Source organism: Sebastes fasciatus, chromosome 14 (assembly GCF_043250625.1).
Source record: "Sebastes fasciatus isolate fSebFas1 chromosome 14, fSebFas1.pri, whole genome shotgun sequence".
NCBI lineage: Eukaryota > Metazoa > Chordata > Actinopteri > Perciformes > Sebastidae > Sebastes > Sebastes fasciatus.
In genome coordinates this window covers 7043103-7070820 of record NC_133808.1, presented here as the reverse complement: position 1 = coordinate 7070820, position 27718 = coordinate 7043103, and the positions used below count along the sequence as shown (strand labels likewise).

Below are 27718 nucleotides of genomic sequence, written 5' to 3'. Positions count from 1 at the left end.
TCATGTTGGCTAAAATTTGGTGACATTCTTATGTAAACAAACACGCATTTAAACACAATATACAAACACAAAAAACGCAATATCGATATCGGGGTCATGTCCATATATTGAAAGATAAGTCGATAACGTGAAAATTATCAAGGTTATGTCCGTATATCTTACAATAAGTCTATAACGTAATAATGATCGAGGTCATGTCTGTGTATAGTATGATATGTCGATAATGTAAAAATGATCACGGTTATGTCAGTATATCAACGATAAGTTGATAAAATAAAAATATCGAGGTCATGTTACTATATTTTAACGATAAGTAGATAACGTAAAAATAATCAAGGTCATGTCCGTATATCGTACAATAAGTCGTTAACGTAAAAATGTTTGAGGGCATGTCCATATATCGTACAATAAGTTGTTAACGTAAAAATGATCTAGGGCATGTCCATATATCGTACAATAAATCGTTAACATAAAAATTATCAAGGTCATGTCCGTATATAGTGCGATAAGTCAATAACGTAAAAATAATCGAGGCCATGTCCGTATATCGTACGATAACTCGATAACGTAAAAATAATAGAGGTAATTTTACTGTTTTCCCACTTTCCCAGTCAGAAACTAATAAATGCCTTAGGACAGAGTTATGTCAAACAGCAATGTTAAGCTATTGTGGCTCAATTGCTGAGCGTCTATGGGATCAAATAACATAATCATGATCCCATAGGCATAGGCCCATCCCATCTGAGGGAGGCCCACAGTCTCAGACTGTGAAATTCCCTGCTTTAGATAAATATATTAATTGCATTTTCTTTGGTCTTAATGCAGACAACAAACAATATGACCATGACTGGTATGGGAGTGCCACATCAAGCTGTTTGATTAGGAGCGCTTGGTTTGTGTGATAGATCTCCCTGCTGATGCGAATGTGGCATGATCTTCATGTATAAATAAGACTGCACTACATGATACAATTAATCCTGCAGCCTTAAGCCCCCGTCACACAAGATTGTGGCATAATAAAAAAATTCATTCGCATGTCTTCAAGAAATATGTTGTTCTAGAAACTTGGTGACATGGGGACTACTTGCAGGGCTAGTTGCTGAGCTTCTCTAGCTGGCGCCCCGATGGCTAACATGCTAGCGCTAGTCAGTAGGTCTGGGACGATACACCTATCTCCTGATTCGATACTATCATGATACTTGAGTACCGATTCAATATGTATTACAATTTTTAAGTATTAATTATTTAAGTATCAATTTATTGCGACTTCTAGGAACTTTTAATACTAAAAAATATCTAAAATAATACATTAAAATGTTTTGTCATATAATATATATGAAATTTATTGTAAGGAATTATTTTTATTTTTTTTCCAGCAACCCCAAAAAATCAAAGGATAAACATTTCCCAAATTCACAAATTAGTGGTATTTTCTTTTAAAGGACATGTAATGTTTTATACTTCTGGTGAATATAATCCAATCAATCTTATTTCCATATATGTATTTTGTATAAAGTTCCCTTTGTTAACATCTTATTTTGAAAACCGGACGTAGTCACATGTGTATGCTTCTGCTAACTTCTCCAAGGTGGTCTCTAGCTCTCCCATCAGCTCCGTTCTCTTTATACATCCATGGTCAGCTCCATCGGGGCCGTTTGAATGCATTTAACATAAATGTCTGCATATGGTGCTCTACAGTTGTAGCGTCAGCCCATTTGACCACGGAGATGAGAGCGATGGCTGGCTTGACCGCACGTTACCGGGATACGATAACATTTCCTGTCCATGACAAAGTTAGCATGCAGCTTTAGCCGTGATGTCTAGCTCTGCTTTTCTTGCAATGTGTGAAACCCAAAGTGTTTCCATACTTTACTGGATGTGTAGTGTTTACCACTTTGGATTTAATATGTGAGGGTTCAAGTCCTATCCACGCGGACCCTCTGCTGTATTGTGCTTCCTCGTTGCGGCCAGTGGTTTGTTTTGGTTGACGGACACGGAACGGATGTGACGTCACGGTACTTAGACTACAACAATAAAAGCAGTAACTTCCTTCTGCCTCCACATAGACTCAAGTGAAGCAAATGTATAAATTCTATTATTAAAAAATCTATTTCAAAATCGTAAAAAACTAAATTGCAATACATAGGTGAATCATTTTTTCCCCCTACGCCTACTAGTCAGTCTCCAAGCTTCTTTCTATTTTCTCTCTACTGTGTTGTTTATTCCCCCTAGCATTTTGTTCTCAGGGAGCTACTATACCTCCTTCTGTTTTTGGACTCTCTGTTCCCCTCAAAGCAATGACAAGACAGTTTGCTATTATCCAGTATCAACCCGTAATCACTTGACTCTGAACACAGCACTGGGCCCTGGGGATCGACCTCTTGACCTTGAATCTGAACGTCACTGTGACACAGCAAATTCTCATCATTTGATTTTATGAAATATACGGTCGATAAAAGCCAAGATCCAATCCTGGCTTTGGAATTTGTGATTCAACAGAGATTTATTGTGCATGGCTCGCAAGAATTGACTTGATTTAAAAATAATACGATAATGATACCATTACTGGCCTCAGTGCTGCAGTTCCCCTTCAAATGTTTCCTTTGAAGAGGAACTGCAAACACTTCCTCTAACGGACTATTTTGCTGATACACAACTTCCCAGGCTTTCTCATGCTTTCTGAATTAGTTGCCCCAACGACAGTACACATACACGCACTCCGGCCATCTGGCTGTAATTGTACCAAAACGGAAACGCACATGTCAGAATATATCAATGTGAGAGTTGTTTGTGTCTGTGTGTGTTTTTCTGGGTGTACACACAATAGCCTCTATTTGTGTGAGAATGCCTGCGGCTGCACATTTTGACCTCCGAGCAAATCCACAGTCTGCATTTAGAGGCCCAAACATCGGTCTGGTGTTTCCTTTTCCTTTATTCCTAGAACCAACTCTGTCTTCCACTTGTCTGATTTACAGCAATAACACTCAGTGACACACCTACCTACTGGCAGAGAAAGCAGATATGATCTGACATTAAGTAAAAATGTCCGTCTGTGTTGCCTTTGCATTGGTGATCTAATAACCAATCCCTTTATTATTTTTAAATGTTATAAGTTGGTATATCACTGGTGAGATGAAGTCTCTCTCTCTCCCTGGTTGGTGGTTTGCTCTGGGCGTTTAGTCTGTATTCTGGGGCCTGCACAGCCACACTATAATTTACCCTTCGCATTCACTGTTTATATTCCACTGAAGCTCGCTACAGAAGCAGAGCATCCTCTGTGTCACAGAGCAGCTCTTTGTGTGGGCACTGTCCAGTGATCACTACCGTGGAGGAGGCTTCCACTATGAAGTGCTTCGATTCAAGTTCCAACATTTGACTTTTTTTTTTTTGGACTCTTGGGTGTTCTGTACTTTAAAGGATAAGTCTGGTGATGTTTCATATTTTTGTTATTGTCTGTGTATCCCAAGCCTGATATATGCTATTCCTCTGAGTCACACAGCTCCATAGAGTGCTACAGGAATGAGTCCTAAAACCCGGCAATGAGTTAGCATTTTAGCACTTTCGGTTCCCTCGTCTGGAAGTCAATGGGTTTTTTGAATGGGTTTTTAATTAGATGCCTGAAATAAGGTCTGTGGTTGACAAAAGCTGAAGAGATTTTAACGTTTTGTTTTACGACATAAAATTAATCAATTAATACCCCACTCGTGAAATTTGAAGCCTTTATGTAGTAAAGTACTTTAAACTTGTGTTCGCCGCAGATCTTATTTTCTGCAATAATCCAAAAGCCAATGGAAAAATCCCATTGGCTTTTGATGAGGGAACCAGGGCGATGCTAACTTCCTGGTTGGCCTGCAAAAACACATCATCCCTGGAGCACTCACACTATTGTTGTCTATTAAAAACTCATCAATGACTATGTTTACATACACACTAATTTTTCACTATATTTCCGAATATGAAAATATTCTGAATTTGATATGGGTCGTGTAAACATCATGTTCCGTTTGGATATTCCGAACGTAGCATTTTCTGATTAATGGCCGTTGAACACCAAGTCTGTATTTTCCTTCAGTAATTGTCGCACGAAATACAACCTCACGTTGTGTCAATCACGTTTACACACCGACTCTGAAACTTTCGCCCGTCATTAAAGTTTTCGGAACAGGTTTGGTTTTCTGCAAGTTATTTCGTATCTCTCAAAAGGCAAAAGAGGGTTGTTTGACCACTCTGAGCCACCGTCCGCACAAATGTCATCCAAAATGACACGATAAACATTCACTTCGTCTCCCAGCACAAATGTAATCAAATTCACAAATATGTAGGATATTACTACTGACATTCCTGTAATATTACATCACAACTTCTGCTGTCTTAGCCGTCTTTTTACTACATATTTATTTGCATATAGAGCTGGGAAGTGAGATCCGATTCACATGTGGAAACACATTCTGATGCCAGGTGTGAACAGACGTACTTAGAGCTGTCCACTTGTGATCGGATCACCCAAGACGCACGTTAATGTTAGGTCCATGATATACTACGCCTCTGCACTATACCAAGAAGATCTACAGAGACAGGGATCCTCACAATAGATCAAACTCCAACTTTACATACATCCCGGCTCGTCAGTCAGGATGCACATATACAATGTACTGTATATAGTTCTGCTGTAATAAAAAGTGCCACTAGTCATTTACTGTCCTCTCTGCTACATATAGATATGACTGATGGTTTCAATACAGCTCAGACTGAATTTATTATGCTTCATCTAGTAAGTAACATCTGTGCATGTGTGCTAGTCTGCGGTTAGCCAAGCCCACACAAGCTCATGACATCATGGATCGCTCTGATGTTTTCTTTTTCTGCTCTCTTTACCTTCATCTCTCTCCGTCTATAGCCTATACCCAGACAGCCCTGACTGTACATCCACCCACTCCTTATTCTCTTTCATTTCTCTCTTTTCTTCTTCCTCCTTTTCCTCTTCTCTTCTCTGTGTCCCCTACTTCTCTCTTCCCCTTCTCTCTCTCTCTCTCTCTCTCTCTCTCTCTCTCTCTCTCTCTCTCTCTCTCTCTCTCTCTCTGTCTATAGCTGTATATGGCGTTGAGAAAGAGAGTTCCACGGATGGACTCTCCGCTCTTGGCTAATGGAAGCAGACTTGTCTCTTTGTGTAAATATTTGCACGGAGGGATTATAGATGGTCCCACGCTTTCAAGGTGGAGTCCCACTCTGCTCCAGGCCACATTAGGGCAAAGAATGGCGCTGTGTAGTGTAGCTTTGACATAGCATGATGAGAGGAGATGATGTGACGTCACACAACAACTGGGACTGTCAGAGTTCACGCGATAATAACGCGTTAACGCCACTAATTTCTTAAATGCATTAATGCAACTTGCAATTATTAGGTTGTAGCAGGCTCAGTTTTAAAGCTAAAGTGAAGATACTGCTATCAAACTAGAAAACCTAAGGAATCCATTGGTACCAACCATGTCATACTAGCTTGTCGGGAAGGAAGCTGAATAATGCTCCAAATTTACGCTGCATTTTGGCGAGGAAAAACTGTCATGGCCATTTTCAAAAGGGTTCCTTGACCTCTGACCTCAAGATATGTGATTGAAAATGGGTTCTATGGGTACCCACGAGTCTCCCCTTTACAGACATGCCCACTTTATGATCATCACATGCAGTTTGGGGCAAGTCATAGTCAAGTCAGCACACTGACACACTGACAGCTGTTGTTGCCTGTTGGGCTGCAGTTTGCCATGTTATGATTTGAGCATATTTTTTTATTCTAAATGCAGTACCTGTGAGGGTTTCTGGACAATATTTGTCATTGTTTTGTGTTGTTAATTGATTTCCAATAATAAATATATACATACATTTGCATAAAGCAGCATATTTGCCCACTCCCATGTTGATAAGAGTATTAAATACTTGACAAAACTCCCTTTAAGGTACATTTTGAATAGGTAAAAAATTATTAATCGTCATTAACTATGAACAATCATGCGATTAATCACGATTAAATATTTTAAATCGCCCTAGACACAACATAATATAACATGAGTTTTTTGAGGTATGAAGTGTTGCAGGTATTGAACTCACTTTCTGTTTCTCTCTGTTTCTGTCCTCTCTCTGAACAGGCACCGAGCAGTGACCTCCCTCTCAAACATGTAGACACCATGGTGAGTTTCAACTTGCTTCACACACTGTTTTGTTTTTGTTTTTTTCTCAGGTCCAACCATGTCTTTTGGTTAGATTACTGAAGTGAAAGAGCAGATTAGTCTGCCTCTATGACATTTGCAGACAGATTATGTTTTTGATGTCGGAGAGGAGTTGTTTGTGAGTGGATAGAGGCGTTCCAGCTGGCGTGAATGACAGCTACACCTCTTTTACAGCAAATACACCTTAAAATAGCTGAAAACAACTTCAGGTGTATATTTGATACATTACAGGGTCTAATATTCATTATGTCATTTGTCTTCTGAAGTATTGTGTCCACAGGAAGTACTTTTTGTCTACTGTTGGCAGTTTGGACAGGCCATTAATAGTGCAGCTCCATTACTGACCAACTCGTGAGGTTTCCAAGAAAACTTGTATCCAATGTTAACATCAAACACAAAATACCAGCTTTCTGTTCTAGATGATTACAAACAAATCTAATTATCTTTCTGGAAATTTAAAAAAAAAGACGATCGAGTTATTATTGCGTTAACTTTGACAGCCTTATTTTCTATTTGTGCCTTTTGGCTGCACACACACACATGCAGGAAGGTTAAAGGTCAAAGTCAGCGACGGAGTGCAAAAAGTTCACAAGTTCGTTAACAAATGGAAATTCTTAAGCCAAAGTCAGATAAACATTTTGAATCCTAATTTCACAAAATGATACAAATCCACCAAACAAGATATATGACATATATCCCTCTATGACATGAACTATTACTGAAACGTTATAGAGATGTGTTTTTATTACTTACAATTGCTTAAAAAATAGAAATATTTGAAAAAAAAAAATATTTGAAAGGAAGTATTCGTCGAGCAATCATGGAAAGTCCTGTTAAATCAAATCTTTCCTATTTAATTTAATTTGATAATTTTCATTAAATATAATTCATTACATTTGATTTAGTCATCATCAACATGTTATTCAATCAAATTCACAGAACATTTTCCATTCTGACCCAATTTCACCATTTGATGAAGTCGAAGAGGCGAAATTACTAAATATAAATCAAAATAATGTTTTCTTTTCCCTTTTAATTGTAATCAAAAGTTGTAAGCATAGTCTCAGAGTAGCCTCTAGTATGTAAGTCAATTATAGTCCAACAGGTAGAATGCACACTGATCACTTCTATATTCGCTAGGGCTAGTTTAATTGCAATTAATCACGCATTTTTTATCTGTTCAAAATGTACCTTCATCTTCAACCATCACCATGGTTACGGTGCTTGCCAGCGGGTGAAAGCCAACTCCAGATTCACTTGTTTTGGAATGAGGTTTGTCCGCTTAGGGCTTGTTTTGTTCAGCGCAGAGCGTTTTGTCCAACATTTTTGTGGCTTCCTCTTGAATGCATGCTTACGATCTGGCACCTGGTCACTATGTAGGATATATGGAAGTCTTGATGTAACGTAAAACCAACAAAAAACTGTTTCAAACAAGCTCTGTTGTTTGACAGGTAGTATATACATTATATGTACTGTGTATATATATATATATATATATATATATATATATATATATATACACTGTATATTAGGGCTGTCAATCGATTAAAATATTTAATTGCCATTAATTGCATGATTGTCCATAGTTAATAGCTGCTTAATGCAAATGTATGTATATATTTATTATTGAAAATCAATTATCAACACATAGCAATGACAAATAGTGTCCAGAAACCCTCACAGGTACTGCATTTAGCATAAAAAATACGCTCAAATCAGAACATGGCAAACTGCAGCCCAACAGGCAACAACAGCTGTCAGTGTGTCAGTGTGCTGACTTGACTACGACTTGCCCCAAACTGCATGTGATTATCATAAAGTTGGCATATCTGTAAAGGAGAGACTCGTGGGTACCCATAGAACCCATTTTCATTCACATATCTTGAAGTCAGAGGTCGAGGGACCCCTTTGAAAATGGCCATTGGTTGGTACCAATGGATTCTTCAGGTTTTGTAGTTTCATATGATGCCAGTATCTTCACTCTAACTATAAAATTTAGCCCGCTAGAACCTAAAAATCACAACTTGCGTTAATACATTACTATCGTGTTAACTTTGACAGCCCTAGTTTAGAGAGATTATAATATTGCAAAATGTAATTTGCTGCTATACATATTTGAAAATAGACGGAATCAAAATGACTTGACAAGGAAACATCCTGGAACATTGTACTGTCCCTCTACATCACTACTTTGTTGGCTTTCACCACGGATGTATTGGATTTCAGCCTAGACATGATGTGTAATAAGACACACTTGACTAATTCTATGATGTCACCCTGACGCCTGGTTGTTTTAGAAATATTGATGGAACTTTAATGAAATAGTTATCGTCGCTTCAGCGTAACGACTCCCTCCTTCGTTCGTGCATGTTAGGTCAACACACGCGAAAATTAGAGCGTACATGTTTGCCTTGGACTCACTGGGCACTATAGTCGTCGATGACGCAACTTCCTGTGAGTTGTATTTTGTCTGGGAAAGGAAGGATCAAGTAACCGATTTAGAGTTACCACCCAAAGCCGTGTGGCCACTTTCTCCACAAGGACCAAAATAAACACAAATGTACCAGTGTGTGTGTGTGTGTGTGTGTGTGTGTGTGTGTGGCTGCTTTTATTGGCATTCCCTGTGTTATTCTTCAGTTTTCTCATACAGTGTAGTGCAGAAGAGCACACGCTTCCCTGCCTCTGTCATGCAGGAGCTTCATATCAGACAGTGTTTTGCACGGTTCATGTGTTTTTCCCTCTCAGGTCATAATTTGGTCAGTGGTTATAAGTGTGAGATTGCGTGATCACGTCTGTATAGTATGCATGCGTTGGAGTGCAGCTGCTACTGTCTGGTCATGGGCATCTGCTGTGTGGTTACACTGTGACGTCTGGGAGATGTTTGCTTCATCGCCTCGGAGCATCGAAAAGATTCGTCTTATGACTAGCTTCTCTCGCTTCCCCGGATCAGTTTCTACCTTGGCTAGTCTGGTGTTCTTCTGCTATTTGCTTTGTTGACTCCTTTTTTTAAAAACTTATTTAAGTTTAAACTGTACCTTTTTAAAGACGTTTCAAGTGCCAATTTTTCCTTGAGAGATTGCTCAGTCTTGTGATTTTTCTTCTTGTTGTATTTGTGACAGAAAGGTGAGAACATGATAGGAAATAGAGGAGACTTTCGTATACCGTACTTTGCATAATACTTAGTAAATCTTCAATATAATAATAACATTATTTGGGCTGTCAAAGTTAACGCCATGGTAACGCAATGCGACTTGTGATTTTTAGGTTGTAGTGGGCTCGATTTTCAAGCTAGGAGTGGAGATCCTGTATCATATGAAACGTGAAAACCTAAGGAATCCATCGGTACCAACCAATGGCCATTTTTCAAAGGGGTCCTTTGACCTCTGACCTCAAGATATGTGAATGAAAATGGGTTCTATGCGTACCCACGAGTCTCCCCATAGGTTAAATAACGCTCCAAACGTAGGCCAAATTTTGTCGAGGAAAGACTGGCATGGCCATTTACAAAGGGATCCCTTGACCTGAAAATGGGTTCTATGGGTACCCACGAGTCTCCCCTTTACACACATGCCCACTTTATGATAATCACATGCAGTTTGGGGCAAGTCATAGTCAAGTCAGCACACTGACACACTGACAGCTGTTGTTGCCTGTTGGGCTGCAGTTTGCCATGTTATGATTTGAGCATGTTTTTTATGCTAAATGCAGTACCTGTGAGGGTTTCTGGACAATATCTGTCATTGTTTTGTGTTGTTAATTGATTTCCAGTAATAAATGTATACATGCATTTGCATAAAGCAGCACATTTGTCCACTCCCATGTTGATAAAAGTATTAAATACTTGACAAATCTGCCTTTAAGGTACATTTTGAACTGATTAAAAATTTATGATGAATCATGTTAACTATGGACAGTCATGCAGTTAATTATATATATATATATATATATATATATATATATTATATTAATTATATTAAATATTTGAATCGATTGACAGCTCTAAACATTACATACTTAACAATAACAGCATTGAAGAGCGTGTTTGTTTTTAAAATCACTTGAATATAAACACACTTGACCGGCCATGACTTTACACGCAGAGTAGTGAAGAGATACAGTCAGCTGATTTGTGTGTGTGTGTGTTTGTGTGTTTGTGTGTGACAACATGCATCAGACCCCACATGTTTGCCTAAAGAGACGGAAAGGGTTAGCAGTTGCAATTTAGATCCGTACACAGATGAGAAGGAGGGAGAGTAGGAGGGAAAAGTTGAATATGAGGGGGGAGAGATAACGTGATGGGAGGCTGAGTGGAAGGGGGGAGGATGGGGGAGGGTGGCAACCACACACACAGACAGAGAAAGAGAGGGAGAGAAGGAAGGGAGAAGACGGAGCGGACAGAAGACAGAGACAAGGAGCCTTGTGGAGGAGTCGGGTCTGAGCTGGAGCATGCTGTGGCCCACTGCAGGCAGCTGCCCAAAATAGAGCCCTTGGGTTTTTTTATTTTCTCTTCCTCCACCGCTGTCAGAGAAAAAGGGAGAGGTCTCACATAGAGGAAACTTCACTGCCGGACAGAAAGCAGTGAGAGGCAAAGGGAGCTCTCCAGAGATGAACCGAGGAGGGTCTTTGAGAAGGCGGCTCTCCTCTCTGAGGGGGGCATGGCGATGGAGTACGGGCTACCTTTTCAGGAAGGTAGGATGCGGTGGAGGTGCAAATGGATGGATGGATGGATGGATTTAGAGGGACCTGTTGCTTGTATTTTTCTTGTCCGCTCCTCCATCGCTTGTTTTCCTTTGTTGTAGAACAGTTTCTCTCGTGTCCTTCGTGGACTTTTACCAGCCCCCAACGTCTTTCCCCCTCTTTCCCGCCCCCCCTTCGCTCCCTTGCTCTTTCTCAGATGGTTAATTTGAATGGCCTGCTTGTAAAGTCAACCTCCACAGATGGTTTTCATCTGGAAACAGGCCTGCTGGACCCCCCACTCCAGTTCCCACCTCCTCCTCCTCCTCTTTCTCCTCACCCCCCCCACCCCTCACTCCCTCCTTCCTAACACAAGTTCTCAAAGCAGAGTAGCAGGTCTGTGGATGCAGATTGTGTAATGTTCAGGATCTAATGCCTTCTACTTTAAATCTTCCAGCTATGACTAGAAAATGGATTAATTGATCTTCATGGCTGCACAGTGCACTCCATTCATAGAATCGCAGTACATGAACATCACGTTGTCTTTCACTTTTTGACAAAAACATCCACAGAGACCACAGAGAAAGTTATTGTCTTATTACTGACCGTAGCTTCGCCGCGTCGCTTTTATTGACCCAGATGGATGCACTTAAGCGTACATGTTGTGGCTTATAAAATGCTCTGCACACCGATTCAGACTGATTTGAAGTAACAGTATGTATGTAGTAACTGCCGTTTTTGCAGCACAACAAAAAAACACCATCTCCTCAAAACTCTCTCCCATTATTTAATTAAGATATCTGTTTGCATGCTGGTTGAAGCGGCGGCATCATGCCGTCCAGCTAACGGGATTTCTCTACTCTTTGGGCTTCCCCCGACTTTCATGCTCAATAAGTCCCACCGCACTCTTCATGCTCGTCGTCCGTCTCTGAACCCTCTTTTAGGCCGTGTCTTGCTCATTCATCTCTGTCCTCCTCCGGCGACTCTGCACTTCATAGCCCCTGGCAACATGCTGAAACGTTTAGGCCGAAGCACAGAGACAGAAAATGTGGTGGGGTGGGGGGGGGATTTGCTTTGCGTCGCCTCGGTCGGGCCACGGACTCATGTGAATACTCGGGATGTAAGATGGAGCAAAGGAATGGCCCATTGGATTTGTTGAAATGAAGTTGGTTTGCTGGGACAGAAAAGAACATTGGCAAACGCTGTGTAATCTGATTTGTTTGTGACAGCATTCGTGCCTGTACATGTATGAGTATTCATTCGGTCTCTGCAAGGAATGGTCAAACTGCGGGAATGCAATCTAATGTCAAAACGAGAGTTGTTCCGCTGCCAGTGTCGGAAATGCCTCTGATACAGTCTAAAATGCAGGATCAGGTATCGACGAGTACGCGAGTCTATGCACCGAGCTGATATCACGTTATCATATCATCTGTCAGCTCATTTGTTGGAACAACAACAACACGTGTCACCTGCTACCTAAGCAGTACATCCTGCCCGATCCGTGCTGAGCATGTGCAACTCTGAACTGAGAGGAGAAGGAAGACGGCTCACTCGTTACTCGTTACTTCCATCATTAGCTCCGGACAAAAATGTGTCCGAAATCAATGATGGAAGTAGCGACTGAGTGAGCCATCTTCTTTCTCATCTCTGTTGAGAGTTGCAAGTTGCCCTATGGGCAAGTAGATGAGATGTTTTACTTGCCCAAACTTACGTGTCCAAAATGGAAAATGTAGACCTATTAAAAAAACAAATAAAATCAACAGGGATTTAAGCAACTATTTTAATTTATTTACGTACAAAACATACATTTAATATGCTCTCCTCAAAGCCACCGGACTCCTTTGACAGAAGCAGTTATTTTACCTTGCTGATCATTGTGAACGCACTTCATTCAAACTCATTCATTCAGTCATTCATTATCCGTAACCGCTTATCCTATTCAGTGTCACGGGGGGCCTGTAGCCGATCCAAGCTGACATTGGGTGAAGGCGGGGTACACCCTGGACAGGTCTCCAGACTATCACAGGACTGACACATAGAGACAGACAACTATTCACGCTCACATTCACACCTACGGGCAATTTAGAGTCAACAATTAAAGTAACATTCATGTCTTTGGACTGTGGGAGGAAACCGGAGAACCCAAAGAAAACCAAGGCTAACACGGGGAGAACATGCAAACTCCACAAAGAAGGGCCCCAAGCCGAGTTTGAACCTGCAACCCTCTTGCTGTGAGGCGGCGGTGCAAACCACTGCACCACCGTGCAGCCCCGGTATCTATTCAAAACAAGACAAAGTCAAGTAAAAGTCAAGCATCAACCTCAACAAACTTCCTTGTAACTACAATAGATCTGACTTTGTTTCCCCAGAGCAGATGGTGCTAAATTTGGTGCTAGATAAGGCTTACAGCCTTACCAAAATTAAAATAGTTTCCCTGTACCACCACCATGAAGTTATGTTCACGCAAACGTTAGATAATCCTGCCTGTTTTCTTTTATTTGACTTCTGTTTCTTTCAATCTCCAATTCATCCGGTTCAATAGCACACCCTTTTTCTACCTATCAAAGTCAGGAAAATACGATCAGAGCACCACCACAGAATTAGGACCCATAGACTCAATTCATGAGAAAAAAGTTGCAGAAGCGTATTCAGCTGCCTTGCGAGCTAGCGGTCTGGCACCAGCGCTACAGGAATGCCCACACACGGGGCATCCTGACAACTTATTTTTAGTGTTGCAACATTTTACAGCTGACTTGTACGTTTTAAATGTTACTCGCAATGTATTGCGAAATAAATACAAAATGGTTCCAGATATTTCTTGCAATTTGTTTTAAAATCTGCTGCAAATGTAGTCATCTTGGGCTGCAATAACAAAGCATGGGAACAGCCCCACTCACATGATTAACTACACGCATGGATGTTGTCTCCGTAAATTGAAATGTGAACACTGACAGACAGTTAGTTAGGCGTTAGGAGAGCAGAGCAGGCTGAAACTCATCCAGGGAGGGCGAGCGGTGGGCTTGACACCGACGCTCAGCTAGCCAGTCTGATCTAATGGATGGTGATGGATAACAGCCCCCTCCTGTGTACATGTGACCCGAACACCACAGGGGAGTGAACAAGTCCACATGGCCTTTGACCCCTCTCCTTGAGCTGGTTTGAGGGGGAGGCGAGGCGGACGAGGCATAGCGGAGCCAAACAGTCAATCACCTTCAGCCACACTTCCTCTTGCAAAGGGTCTCTCTGCTTTGCCCTCGAGACGGTGTCATGTGACGCCATCCTCACACAGCATCGTGGAAGAGAACCCTTCACAAGGTGCACTTTGTGTACAGTGTGTAAAATGTGGCCTTAAATGTAAAGTGAAACAATAATCAGACTTTGTCTCTCTATCTGTTCATTTTAGAGGGATGAATAGAATTTCAAACTGCATGCAACTGCCTCGTATGCTGTATTGCATGACAGCATTGCAGCGAGTTGGTTCACACATGAGGTTTTCCTTGTTCAGGCTCATTTCAGCCATATCGAGTACTGCTTTGTTGAAGGTATCCCACTCAATTGGAACAGGGCAGCATAAATAATAGAACTAGGAACCCCACAAAGAGTTACATCATTTAGAAAAATTTTATATTTTCAACTATTCTTCAACAACATTAAAGGCACAATGGGTAAGATTTGTCGGTAGCGGTTTGTAAACACAACATTCAAAGTTGGCCCCTCCTCTCCTCGCCCCCTGACCGTGGTTACAGTGCTTGCCAGCTAGAGTTGTGTATTGGCAAGAATGTGACAATATGTATCATGATACTGCAGTAACGATTCATTGTATTGTGATATATTGTGATACTGTAAGTAAGGCGATATATTGCGATTTTTAAAAAATTTTAATTTAGGAAAACTGTCATAGCATAAAGAATACACCAGAAATACACCATTTTAGAATAGGCAAAAATAACACATTTATACTGCATGCAAAAAAACGTTATGATTTTTGCCCCAAACTGCATGTGATTATCATAAAGTGGGTATATCTGTAAAGGGGAGACTTGTGGGTACCAATAGAACGCATTTTTATTCACATATCTTGAGGTCAGAGGTCAAAGGACCCCTTTGAAAATGGCCATGCCAGGTTTTCCCCACCAAAAGTGCGGAGCATTTTTTAGCCTCCTTTGTGACAAGCTACTATGACATGGTTGGTACCAATCGATTCCTTAGGCTCTAGTTCTAGTGTCATATGATGCCAGTAACATCACTCTAACTTAAAAACTGAGCCCGCTACAACCTCTGAAAGATCGAATAGTGGCAGATTTTTAAGAGGTCAATTAAAAATCGATTGTGTTTTAGAGAATCGATACAGTACAACATAACAACATAATATTGCGATACTCATGTGTATCGATATTTTCTAACACCCCTAGCCAGCGGCGCTGTTTCGCCTGTTTTCATGGCTTCCTCTTGGATTAGGTCTTTATGATACTATATGGAAGTCTTGATGTAACGTAAAACCAACTGTTTTAAACAAGCTCTGTTGGACAAATAGTATATTTTGATGTTGTTTCACCATATATATATATATATATATATATATATATATATATATATACATATATATATATATTTAAAGCACAATCGTAAGTATCACAGTTATATGCATGGACCTATATTAAAGCTCTGGTGTTTTTTTCTTTGTGTGTTGCAGGGCTCAACAAAGTCTTCAAAGAGCATGGAGTCACGGCGCAGACCATCGAGGTACAAGCTCTTCTCTTCTCTTGCATTGAAGCTTCAAGTTTACCATAAAAGGCTTCTTTCGGCACATTGGACTGTATTTATTGAATTATTTTAGGAACTTATCTCCACTGTTTTCTCCAAAAGGACAAAAAGATAAAGAAGGAGGTGAAACAACTATTAAGCACAACCTTATCCATCCTCTGTCACATGCAGCTTGAGTTATGAAGCATTTGAAATGAGACATTTCGATGTAACATGCTGATTTGACCGAGGGGAATTAGTGAAGCAGCATGCCCCGCCATTGACCTGGACCTCACGCTGTTTTGTTAGACACAAAGATATTTGGTGTCGGCCCCTCTCACCTCGGCCCTTAGGGAGTCACAGATGTTGTCAGTTGTGTAATTAATGTGTAAAACTTGACACCACAAACAGTTCGTGCTAAAGTGCCGCGCTGAGCTTGATTTACAGTTTGATTCCCTCACAGCAAGTCAAAGAGTTGATATAGAGTTATGAAAACAGCTCAACATCTGATACATCGGCACTAATAACAGCACATGCAGAGTATTGGATTGCAGTCCATTTTCCTTCCATATAAAGGAAAAATCAAAGGCTTCTCAAACGTGCATAACAGCACAGTCATATGAATGTTGTCTCTTATGTAATGCTCCGGCTATCCAATCAAACTAGTGGGTCCAGACGGGCTTATTTACATTCTGATAAAGACAGATAGTTTATCTGTATGGAGGGTTGTGCTGAACAGCTGATAAGCTGATGAGAGCTTGTGGTTTGCAAACGTGCATCACACTGTTATTGCTTACATTCTTACATTCAGAAATGCAGTGTAGATCAATCTCACATCGTTCATTCATATATATGTGCACATTTAGGAACATTGCAAGAGCAGTCCGATCAACCCGTTCTCACTCCCAACTCGACAAATACCGCCGTTTGGTCACCCGCGGCGTTATTTGAGTGAACGTTGACTTATTTTGTCACATGAGTCATTAGTAATGTCAGTCCTGACATTACAGTCCTGACACTATAGATCTACACTATAGAAGCTAAAGGGACATCTGATTACAAAGCACCCGGAATATCAGGGCAAACCAAAGTGGAGTTAAAGACCCAAAAAGTTTGAGAACCCCTGCTATAGATAAACTCTACTGATGAAGATGATCAATTCCATCCAATTACTGAGTTTGATTTAGACTCATCATTGACCCTTGAGATCGTGAGAAACTGTCGGTGTTCACCCACAGGAAGAATGGGATCAAATCAGTGTTTCTGGATAGAAGAGACAGAAGTCCCAGTTGTCCACTTTTACTACTAAGAACTATCTGGCGAGATGTTTTACAGCCTAGGGTCTCAGGTTTCCTGATAAAAACATTCCTAGTTCCCAGTTGGTGTTTGTCCAAATGCACCAATGAGTTCCCTGCAGCGCTGAAATTGAGCGTGTGGAGATAATGCGTCATTCTTTAAGCGCGACGTGCAGAAAAAGAGCAATCGCTTCATCTATTCAGCTGATGAGAAGCAGGTTGGCGCTCGGCCGGTCATTTTATGCCGGTGGATTTGGAATAGGACCAAACCACAGGTCTAAATTGGCCCTGACTGCACCCAGAGGCCAAAGACATACATATGCAGAGGCAGAGAGGGAAACAGAGGAGAAAAGGAAGTACTAACGAAGATGGAAAAAGGAGAGAGAGAATGAGAGAGAGATGCAGGTAAAAGGAATAAAAAAATTCAAAAAGCTTTCGGCAAATCACAAACAGAAAAAGATTCATCCCTTCAGAACAATTTCAAAGTGAGATGTCTGTTGCGACACATGAGAGAGAACACGTGTGACATATCAGTTTCACGAATAATTTCCAGTAAGCATGTTTTGAGTGGGTCCAGATGTACAGAACAGGTTACAGAACTTGTATGGTAAACCCAGAGCGCTCTTCTGTCCCAGACATATGAGCAATTTCCTCAGAGGGCGACTCACAGCTGACAAATGTGGGAAATATGCTGCAGTCTGGGCCCCAAGGGTCCAGACGCCTCTCCCATAACCTCTTCATCTCACTGTCCACGTTCTCTGTAGACATTTTGAAATGGACAAGTTCTAAAAAAGTGTTCGTATTAAGACATTTTTCATAGCTCCAAAAAAGAAATCTAATAAATCTCAGATAATGAGATAAGTGTTTGAACTCTTAATGAAATCAATTGGCAACAAAGCGTTAGGTTATGCTGCAAAAGCCGTTTGGAGACATTTGACAGAAACTTAATGCTTGTTTCGGAGCAACGGCTGCTCTGTCATTTTCTGTTTTTACTAAGAAGCCTGAGACTAAATTACTGATCATTTAAGGACTTTTGACATAAGGGTGAATTAATTAAGTGACTGATTGTTTTGGGGTTGAGCAGTTCCTTTACTATTTCTTTTCATTCATACCTCCTTTCCTTCCTTCAACACATTTTTGACCTGATTTGACACCAACTCCACCAACGACCATCGCATTTTGTTTGGTCTGTGAGGTGCACACTGACTGTAAGACTTGGTATGCTGCGATATTTTCATAATCTGGCATGTTTAATCATCCATGCATCCATCCATGCATGCATCCATCCATCCATCCATCTTGTGAACAAGACCCCGAGATACTTGAACTCCCTCGCTTGGGGCAGTGACTCATCCCAGAGGGGGCAATCTACCGATATCCGGTCAATTTCTAGTCGCTCTGTTCTCCCTCTCAGACAGCCAACACTGTGGGGAGAGCTTATTCTTTTGGAGGCCAATGTGAAGCCCTCTGGGAATAAATGATGTCACTGTGGATATGGTATTTATGTGGTGTGTTGCCATAGTTGTGTGTTCAACTGAATCTGAAATATAATTAGCTGCATTGAGGTCCAGTGTAACACGGCTTACAGATGAAGTAAGCAGCCACATTTTTTATGCTTTGGCTTGAAATCAGTGATGAATTGATTACGGAATGATAGAGCTTAAAGTACAGACTAACTTGTTATTCTGTCCTAATATGATGCGTCTTGTGAAACATCTCTGTGAAAGAAATGTGTGTGTCCGTATTAAATCACTGGAATGAATCGTGGGACAATGACGCAAAGACTATATTTGGTATGATAAGGAAAAATGCCACAACATTTGTTCTGATTGGTCAAAAGTCTTGAAATTTGGTACAGACATACTTTGGGCAAATATCTAACAGTAGAACTTCGAATGTTTTTGATCACATAAAAAAAATCACACTTTTATCAATGATCAATGTCAGAATTTTTGAAAAATTAGGAAAAACACTACAATTATGTTTATTAAATGTTTTCCATATGAAATATTTATTTTGCACTGCATATGTTTGCACATCTTTGATGTTATTAGGAGTTCATAGATACCAAATACTTGATTGTGCTACTTGTAGTTTCTGAGATACAGCCATTTTCTTATCATACTCATTAATCATTACTCGGGATTATTTCAAATTGATTTACTGTACACTGTTAAAACAACACTGCAGATTGTACAGTCAGCTTATTGCCTAAATCACCAACTGTGACCGCTAGAGGAGCATCCATCACTTTTAACTGAGCCTATTAAAGCATTAACACACCAACTTTAGGCCTTTTGGCACTCTTTCTCATGCCGTGGTTGAAGTGATCACGCACTATCTGGTCTGATAAACACAAGCACTCGTGTATAAATCACATGTGCTGCATTACTTCTGGGTATTAAATTCCTAGCCTATCTTGCAGTCCAGCAGCTTACCTCAGTTTTGTTTTTGCGCAGCAGGGCTTGTGATATGAAAAATTGCTGTTTGACTCATCACAATAACCCACACTGAAGACAAAATGCTTCTCTGCTTTTCTCCGACAGGAGTGTGAGTCTTTTGCAGGCCCTGGATGAGAGCTACGAGTTGGACCTGATCTACATCACAGAGAGGATCATCTCCGTCTCCTTCCCCAGCAGTGTGGAAGAGCAGAGCTACGCCGCCAACCTGCGGGAGGTCGCCTCCATGCTGCGCTCCAAACACGGCCACAACTACCTGGTACAGTTCTCCTGTGAACATCTGGATGACTCTGGCAGGAACACAGCAATTAACTTTCACAATAAATGAAACAAATAGCTCAGGCAGGAACATGAAATCATTAGAGCTGCCCGGATCAGTTAATCATCAGCTGATCTCTCTCAGTCACAGTTACATATCTACACACACATTCACACAGCAGAGCGTACATCTCTGTTGTTATTGCTATGTGGCGTTCACTGGCCAGTGGCTGCTACTGCAGTCAAGCTGAAAACTCACCCAAATTCCTAGCCTTCACCGATATGTTATTTGATTTCAGCCATTGCTGCTGCTATTTGATACAGTTCACTACTTTGTTTCTTACTGAACCTTAAGGGTGGGAAACTTTTCTGCAGTTTTAGTGGGTTTTGTGAGACTCAGAACCTACTGTGTATGTTTGTAAAACAATGTCATTTATACAAATTGTAGGGCTGTCAATCGATTAAGATATTTAAATTCGATTAATCGCATGATTGTCCATGATTAATCGCGATTAATCGCAAATTAATCACTTTTTTTATCTGTTAAAAATATACCTTAAAGGGAGATTTTTATGCAAATAACATTTTGTGTTCTCTGTCAATATACTGTACAATGTAATGCCAAGAATGTGTAACAATGGTGTTTAATTATACTTCTTCCTTAGCTCTTCAACCTCAGTGAGAAGCGTTATGACATCAGCCAACTTAATCCAAAGGTAAGCCTTTCTCCTCTCCTCTCCTCTCCTCTCCTCTCCTCTCCTCTCCTCTCCTCTCCTCTCCTCTCCTCTCCTCTCCTCTCCTCTCCTCCCCTCTCCTCCCCTGTGTCTGACAGTTTCTCTCTCTCCTCTCTCAGGTGTTGGACTTCGGCTGGCCTGACCACCATGCTCCAGCCCTGGACAAAATCTGCAGCATCTGCAAGGCCATGGACACCTGGCTGAGTGCCGACAGCCACAATGTGGTGGTCATACACAACAAGGTGAGACTAAGAGACGGTGAGGACGCTGCTGTTGACAGTGGTATCTGTAGACAGTAGAGGGTGCTCTCAGGCTCTTCTCGGGACCCCCACTTCCTGAGGCTGCAGCTGTTGTGTGTGTTCAGGGCGGAGTGTTTGTGTGTGTGTGAGAGTGTGTCTCTCTGTGTGCTTGTTTGGGTTGGGTTGTGCTGGGCGAGGGTTAGGAAAACACAAATTAGGGAGGTGAGGCACGCCACTCATCATGTCTACTTTGGTTTATTTATCCTTTTACTTGTAACAATACAATAAAAACTGAATTGACCAATACTTTAGTGTTGTTGCCTAAACTTACTTGCATCACATTATACTCTTGTGGCAAACCACACTCGTCTGGCTCCTAAACATGCCGGCACAAACCATAAAAAAGTATATACAAATCCACCCACTAGGCCGAGGTCCCGAGCGTAATACCAAATCATTTTCATGTTAACCCCACCGTTGTTCTGATTGCGTTTTGCAACATCCGAATTAACCATGGGATCCGTGCCGCATTCCACCATGTTCCCACAGGGAGGTTACAAACAAGTCGGCTGCCATAACAACTGGTGTTATTTTACTTGGAGTTGAGTAATGCCGGTCATGAGTGTGTGAGTGTGGGCTTGGAGGTTGTGGTGGTCACTAAGGAAGCAGGCCGTGTTAGGTTTACACGTATCAACAAATCATTTCCACTGGGCTCCACGCTGTTTAAGCGGCCGCGATATTTATAATGTGGAACACACTTATCCTCCACAGTGACCCTTGTTTTAAAGATGGATGGATATGTGAAATGAATGCAATCCGAGACTGCTTTGTTGCCATAGTAACATGTGCTTGAACTTCGGCTCGGTGAACTACCCATTAAATGCAAGTATTTTTTTGCCATATAAATAACAGCTATACCTGTTATTACATATATAATAGATTTTTTTTTTTATGATTGAAATTGATATTACTAATGTAAATAATCTTTAAAGGGGTACTCTACCAATTTCCCAGTCAGCTGACAAGTCCTGAGGGGTACTATTGAGCCTGTAACAACAGTATTAAATGTCCTCTGTGGTTCTTAAGGAGGTCTCTGAAGCCTGAATAAATAACCCCGATGATGTCATCAGGCTTGGGCTTGGATACTCTACATGTATAACAGACAGTTACAAACTGGGTGAATGGAGTTTGAAATATGTGGGCATTTACTAGGCAGCTATGGCTCAACAAAAAGATGCTATCAAATTGCATTATGGGAAATGTAGGATCCTGCAATTTTGGATTTTGACCTCTACAAGGGACTAAAACTTGTGAGCTCTTGAGCGCTTCACTTGTCAGTTTACCATTGTCACTTTATCCTTTATTTACCCTTTTTTTTACTTTACATACTGTTTTGCAAACTGTTAAACTTCTCTGTGTACATATTCTTCTTCTCTATACATACTACATCCTTTGTATATACTGTATATTTTTAGTACTTCTCATTATTACATACTTACATTTCCCCTTTTATATATTCATATTTTATGAGCATTGTTGACGGAAGCTGAGACCAAAGAGCGCAGGTCCTACTTTTGTGTTTTGAATTTTGGTGAGCCTACCCTTTGGTTTACATTTGGATCTTGAATTTTGCATTTAAAAACAACACCCGAATAAAACTACCCCAATAACCCTATTAAGGCAAATTCTATATTATAAAGATGTGGAAAACTTGTTTTTGGGACACCATCATGACCTGGAAGATCAAATCTGTAATTGAGTCATGCTTGATTTATATGTTTTCAGGGCAATCGGGGCAGAACTGGAGTGGTGGTGGCAGCCTACATGCATTACAGCAACATATCTGCCAGGTAGGTCTATAATGAATCTCAACTATAACTGCAGAGGGGTAAGAGAAAGAGAGAGAGGGGAAGGACAGTCAGACAGAACAGGGGAGAGAGGGAGCGAGATTAATCTGTAAATTTTCAGGAAACAAAAAAAATAGAAGGGGAGAAAAACAGGCAGAGGGGGGAGATGCTAGGAGGAGAAAAAAACTAGATAAACCAGCATTGTTCATCACAAGACTGAAGCCCACATTGGAAGAACGGACGGAGATGTGATGAACAGAAGGAAGAGGGGTGGAACATGAGACTGGAAGAAAACACTTTTATTTGGGGAAATCCAAGGAAAAGTGTTTGATATAATAATCATGAGCAGAAAGCAATGAGTTAGCTAGACACGTTATAAGAGACCCGTTTTTTCTTTGTTTGTACTGGATTTGTTTTATGTAGGGCTGTCAATCGATTAAAATATTTAAATGCGATTAATCGCATGATTGTCCATAGTTATTCGTTATTAATTAGCAAATTAATTGCACATTTTTTATCTGTTCAAAATGTACCTTAAAGGGAGATTTGTCAAGTATTTAATACTCTTATCAACATGGGAGTGGGCAAATATGCTGCTTTATGTATGTATATATTTATTATTGTAAATTAATTAACAACACAAAACAATGACAGATATTGTCCAGAAACCCTCACAGGTACTGCATTTAGCATAGACAATATGCTCAAATCATAACATGGTAAACTCAAGCCTAACAGACAACAACAGCTGTCAGTGTGTCAGTGTGCTGACTTGACTATGACTTTCCCCAAACTACATGTGATTATCATAAAGTGGGCATGTCTGTAAAGGGGAGACTCATGGGTACCCATAGAACCCATTTTCATTCACATATCTTGAGGTCAGAGGTCAAGAGACCCCTTTTGAAAATGTCCATGCCAATTTTTCCTTGCCAAAATGTAGCGTAAATTTGTAGCATGATTTAGCCTCCTTTGCGACAAGCTAGTATAACACGGTTAATACCAATGGATTCCGTAGGTTTTTCTAGTTTCATATGATGCCAGTATCTTCACTCTAGCTTTAACACTGAGCCCGCTGCAACCTAAAAATGGCAAGCTGCGTTAAAGCGTTAAAGAAATTAGTGCCGTTAAAACTAATTTGCATTAACGCGTTATTATCACATTAACTTTGACACCCCTAATTTTATGTCATAGTAAAATGCCATTCTGTTACAAAAAGCAGACTGTTAAACAATCAGAAGAGCGCATGACTTGGTGTTGTTTCTGAAAAACACTAATTGACCAAGACAAACTTTTAACACCCTCTCCTCTCTTTCTCTATAAACTCATCATCTCACAAATCTGTTTAAAGCTGCCGTGAAGTCGCTTTGAAAACTAAAGTAGCAGCAAAATACCAGAACATGAAAAGACTGACACTTGCCACATGAGAATACAGATGTCACGTACAATATTGTAATATATGTATGTAACAGAGGTTGCACAGAACCAGCTGTCAGACATTAAGACTGAGGCCACTTTGGCGGCAAGATCTTTAGATATGTACCGGACACACATAGGTTACCTTGCCTGATATGATAGGAAATGTTATGAATCATCTATGTCTGATGATCTAGTGAGAGATGATCTAACTATATAATGCTATAATAATGCTTTAATTTGCATCAAAATCATTTTCTGCTCAAGTCACGGTGTACAGACAGATGTCTAACATGGCACGACCAAGCTTACTGTGAGAAGGCTGCACACACATAAAGCTCATTATACACTTGAGATGAAGTATATATACATTGCATATACTTGAGTGGAAATAAAAGGGCTTTAAAAGTAAGTTAACCTTCATGTGTACCAATTTTTTTTCTGTTTGATTGCAGTGCTGACCAAGCTCTGGACAGGTTTGCCATGAAGCGCTTCTATGAAGACAAAGTGCTTCCTGTGGGCCAGCCATCTCAGAAAAGGTCAGCCTTCCCTCACTTATTGTTTATAGCATGACTGTAATGAGAAAGTTGAGGAAATACCAAGCACCGCCCACTAGCCGGAGCAAACTTTCTCATTTTACAGCTAAACAGTACACTACAAGATGTTTCTGACAACATTTTATGCGACAAATAGGCATTACAGTAACAGAATATTGATTCATATTTGATCAGCGCTGCCTAGTTTGACCGTTTGATCAGAGTTTGCGAGTGATTGACAGCTGCCTCCGTTGAATGATAAGCCAATAGGAACGCTCTCTCTCTGAAATGACCTGTGATTGGTCAGTCTCCCGTCACGGGCTAGATTTTTTAAAGCCTGAAAACAGAGCCATGAGGAGGTGCAGAAGTCTAGTTTTCTCTCAGAACACTTGAATTACAATATGCTGAAAGGTTATTATGGATTTTTTGCCCAATGATGCCAAAAACATTCTGCCTACTATCACTTTTAAAAGAGGCTAAAAGGTTCTGAAGATCTGATAGGGAGTGCAGATTTGGGTAGTGATTTTCTGTGGGTTTTGTCACTACTTGCAACCTCTTCACATTACACAAAGCCATTTGATCCATTGTTGATATAAAACAAAACATTGATTAGTGCAGCTTTAAAGCATTAAGTAGATTGATTGAGTTTACAATAAAAACAAGGTGCAAGGTGGACCCGATCAGCACGGCCGACGAGCTGAAAACATTCATTGTTGTAGAGGTTAAAGCCAAAGACTGCGTCTCTTTGTTGTGATGAACACATGATTATACCTTCATCCCTTTTGTCTCAATTCATTTTTCTCTACGTCTGCCTTGCTCAGGTATGTGGAGTACTTCAGCGGCTTGCTCTCCGGACACATCAAGATCAACAACAAACCCCTGTTCCTACACCATGTCATCATGCACGGCATTCCCAACTTCGAGTCTAAAGGAGGTAAGTGTCGTGCACAGAAATGCACTCCCACATCAGCATTTCCACACACACACACACACACACACACACACACACACACACACACACACTTTTAATTTTTTAATAACTTTCATAAAAATTGTGTTCCAGGTTGTCGTCCTTTTCTCAAAATCTACCAGGCCATGCAGCCCGTGTACACATCTGGCATCTAGTAAGTCTGAACTCGCACTCAAATGCTTTTATAAGATTCCAGGGATGGCAAGCTTGTAATGGCTCAATAGTAAAAAACCCAGATTTTCCTTTATAGCCTCTCCCCTTAACTCCCCTGCTCCCCAATATCCACATACACCATCACTTTTGCCAGTTTACACTCTGTGCTTGCCTCACATTATTGTATTTAGCCAGCCTCCCCAGCTGCAGGCTCTTGTTTCCCTACTTTAGATCCCGCAATCACTTCTAGTGTTATTTGTGACTGGAGAGCCAATGAAACAGGCAGACAGGCATCTGTGTGGACGCCTGCAGGGATTTCCTGCCAGAGGACCCCACTGGTTCCCAGGGCCAGGAAAAATGAAAAAAAAAAATGGGTTCTATGATTTTTTTGTAGCTGTTTTGGAAGAGAGGAGGTTACAGGAGATGATAGGAGGAGAGAGCTGCACTGATTGGTGAGGCAGGCATGCAGGCTACATTTAATCCACATTTGATTATTATATCTAGGTGAACAGTAAAGATATGCTTGTTCCTATCTGAAAAACATGTGTGCCAAGGTCAGATCATGGAGCTTCTATATCTAACAGTGCAAAGTATACACTTAATTAGTACTTTAGTACATTAATACCTTCAAAATAAACTAATTAGTAGATTTAAATGTTGTCACTCATTGCAGCTGGAGACTCAGCAATGGAAAGAACACAATACGGCCCACTTGGTTGGTACTCTGGAAATTGAGTACAAAGTTAAAGACACATATTAACTAATATTTTCAAATTAAGTCTTTTCAATACAAATGTTGACAAATGACAAAAGTCTTCGGCTCTAATGCAAGCATGAAGCGGTGCTTAACGCTGCATTAATGAATATTTCTGGCCACTTGGGGGCAGCGCGGCAAGCTGTGAACAAAGCATTTACATATTATCCCCTTTTTGGAGTTGTTATGGCTAATATTAATATGTCTTAGTGCAGCTCCCTGATCCCTATATGTCCGGCCTGTATCTCATTATTTGCCTTTTCCCCTCATTTTAACTGTGGAGCTGTTATGAAATGTGTTAAAGTCACTACTGTAAATAGTAAAGCTTGCTGGTATGGAACTGTTTCTACTGTGTCCATTCTTACAATAGTGTCAATACTATAAACACATTCACAGCATACACCATAACTAAGTGTGACACAATCAGTGCACATAAACTTCCAGACTGTCAACCGCTTAAAGCCCCAAATCACATTCCTCCCCACTTTCTCTCACATGCTCTCTATTATCACTCTCCACCCTTTGATCCTACTCTCCCACTTAGACAATCATGTAGACACTAATACCCAAAACTAGCCCAGAGCCGCACCGCCGTTATGCTCCATGATGACCACTGTTGAAGCGAATAAGGGATTGTTAGTAGGCGATGTAGATCATGTGGGCATGGTAATACCCAGACAATCAACATCAAAAAGAAAACTGATGCAGTGGAGTGATGCTGGATTGTACTGTGATCATTTTTACAGCAGTAATGATGAAGGCAGGCTTGTTATCTTACACAGAGGTTCTCAATCTTTCTCCAGCCAAGGACGTCTTACGAGATAGAGAATATACTGAGGACCCCCTCATGTATGTCTTGATTTGACCTAGCCTAGGGATATATTAAACATATTTGCAGAGACTAAGAGTTATAGATTCGTTAGATTAAAATGTAATCTATGCACTATTCTACCAACCCAGTCAGAAAAAATGTTGGCTTTGTAAGTTTCTGAAAACCACAGAATATGTTGAATGTTGACGTTTCTGAACCAAAAAAAAGTTCCGTAAATATGTTTCATATCAGCCCTGTATCCCGCTTGCAGAAACGTACAACGCCACGTGGTTTACGTTGTGAAGCGATTGGTTAGGTTTAAGTAACAAAACTACTTGTTTAAGGTTAGAAAAAAACCCATCATGGTTTGTGTTAAAATAATAACGTACCAACGTGACAACCGTAACAATGTTACTACCTTAAATAAACTTAGCAGACTTTTTTAGATAACGTTACATAATTTACGCAACAAGCATAACAGCGTTGCGTAAAACAGCGTTGCGTAAAACAGCGTTGCGTAAAACAGCACTGCGTAAAACAGCATTGCTACTACGTCACTTGCTCTGCCCGCCGCTCGCTGTACTGCGTCACTTGCTCTGACCGAATGC

The 27718-nt window shown here is 40.6% G+C and overlaps 1 protein-coding gene across 19 annotated transcripts in view; it reads left to right on the top strand.

The window, feature by feature from the left end:
* The window catches only part of tns1b (tensin 1b), a 203583-nt gene that overhangs the window by 128639 nt on the left and 47226 nt on the right, over window positions 1-27718 (top strand). For 17 of the 19 annotated variants that reach the window (XM_074658331.1, XM_074658325.1, XM_074658327.1 and 14 more), the window contains 9 exons: window positions 6141-6182; window positions 15589-15638; window positions 19480-19651; window positions 20316-20366; window positions 20504-20626; window positions 22409-22473; window positions 24342-24425; window positions 25244-25356; window positions 25486-25546. In XM_074658331.1, coding sequence (XP_074514432.1) covers window positions 6141-6182; window positions 15589-15638; window positions 19480-19651; window positions 20316-20366; window positions 20504-20626; window positions 22409-22473; window positions 24342-24425; window positions 25244-25356; window positions 25486-25546 — 761 coding nt within the window. Of the gene's footprint in view, window positions 1-6140; window positions 6183-10547; window positions 10911-15588; window positions 15639-19479; window positions 19652-20315; window positions 20367-20503; window positions 20627-22408; window positions 22474-24341; window positions 24426-25243; window positions 25357-25485; window positions 25547-27718 lie in introns of those variants that run through there. The other 2 variants (XM_074658342.1, XM_074658341.1) reach the window with 1 other exon arrangement.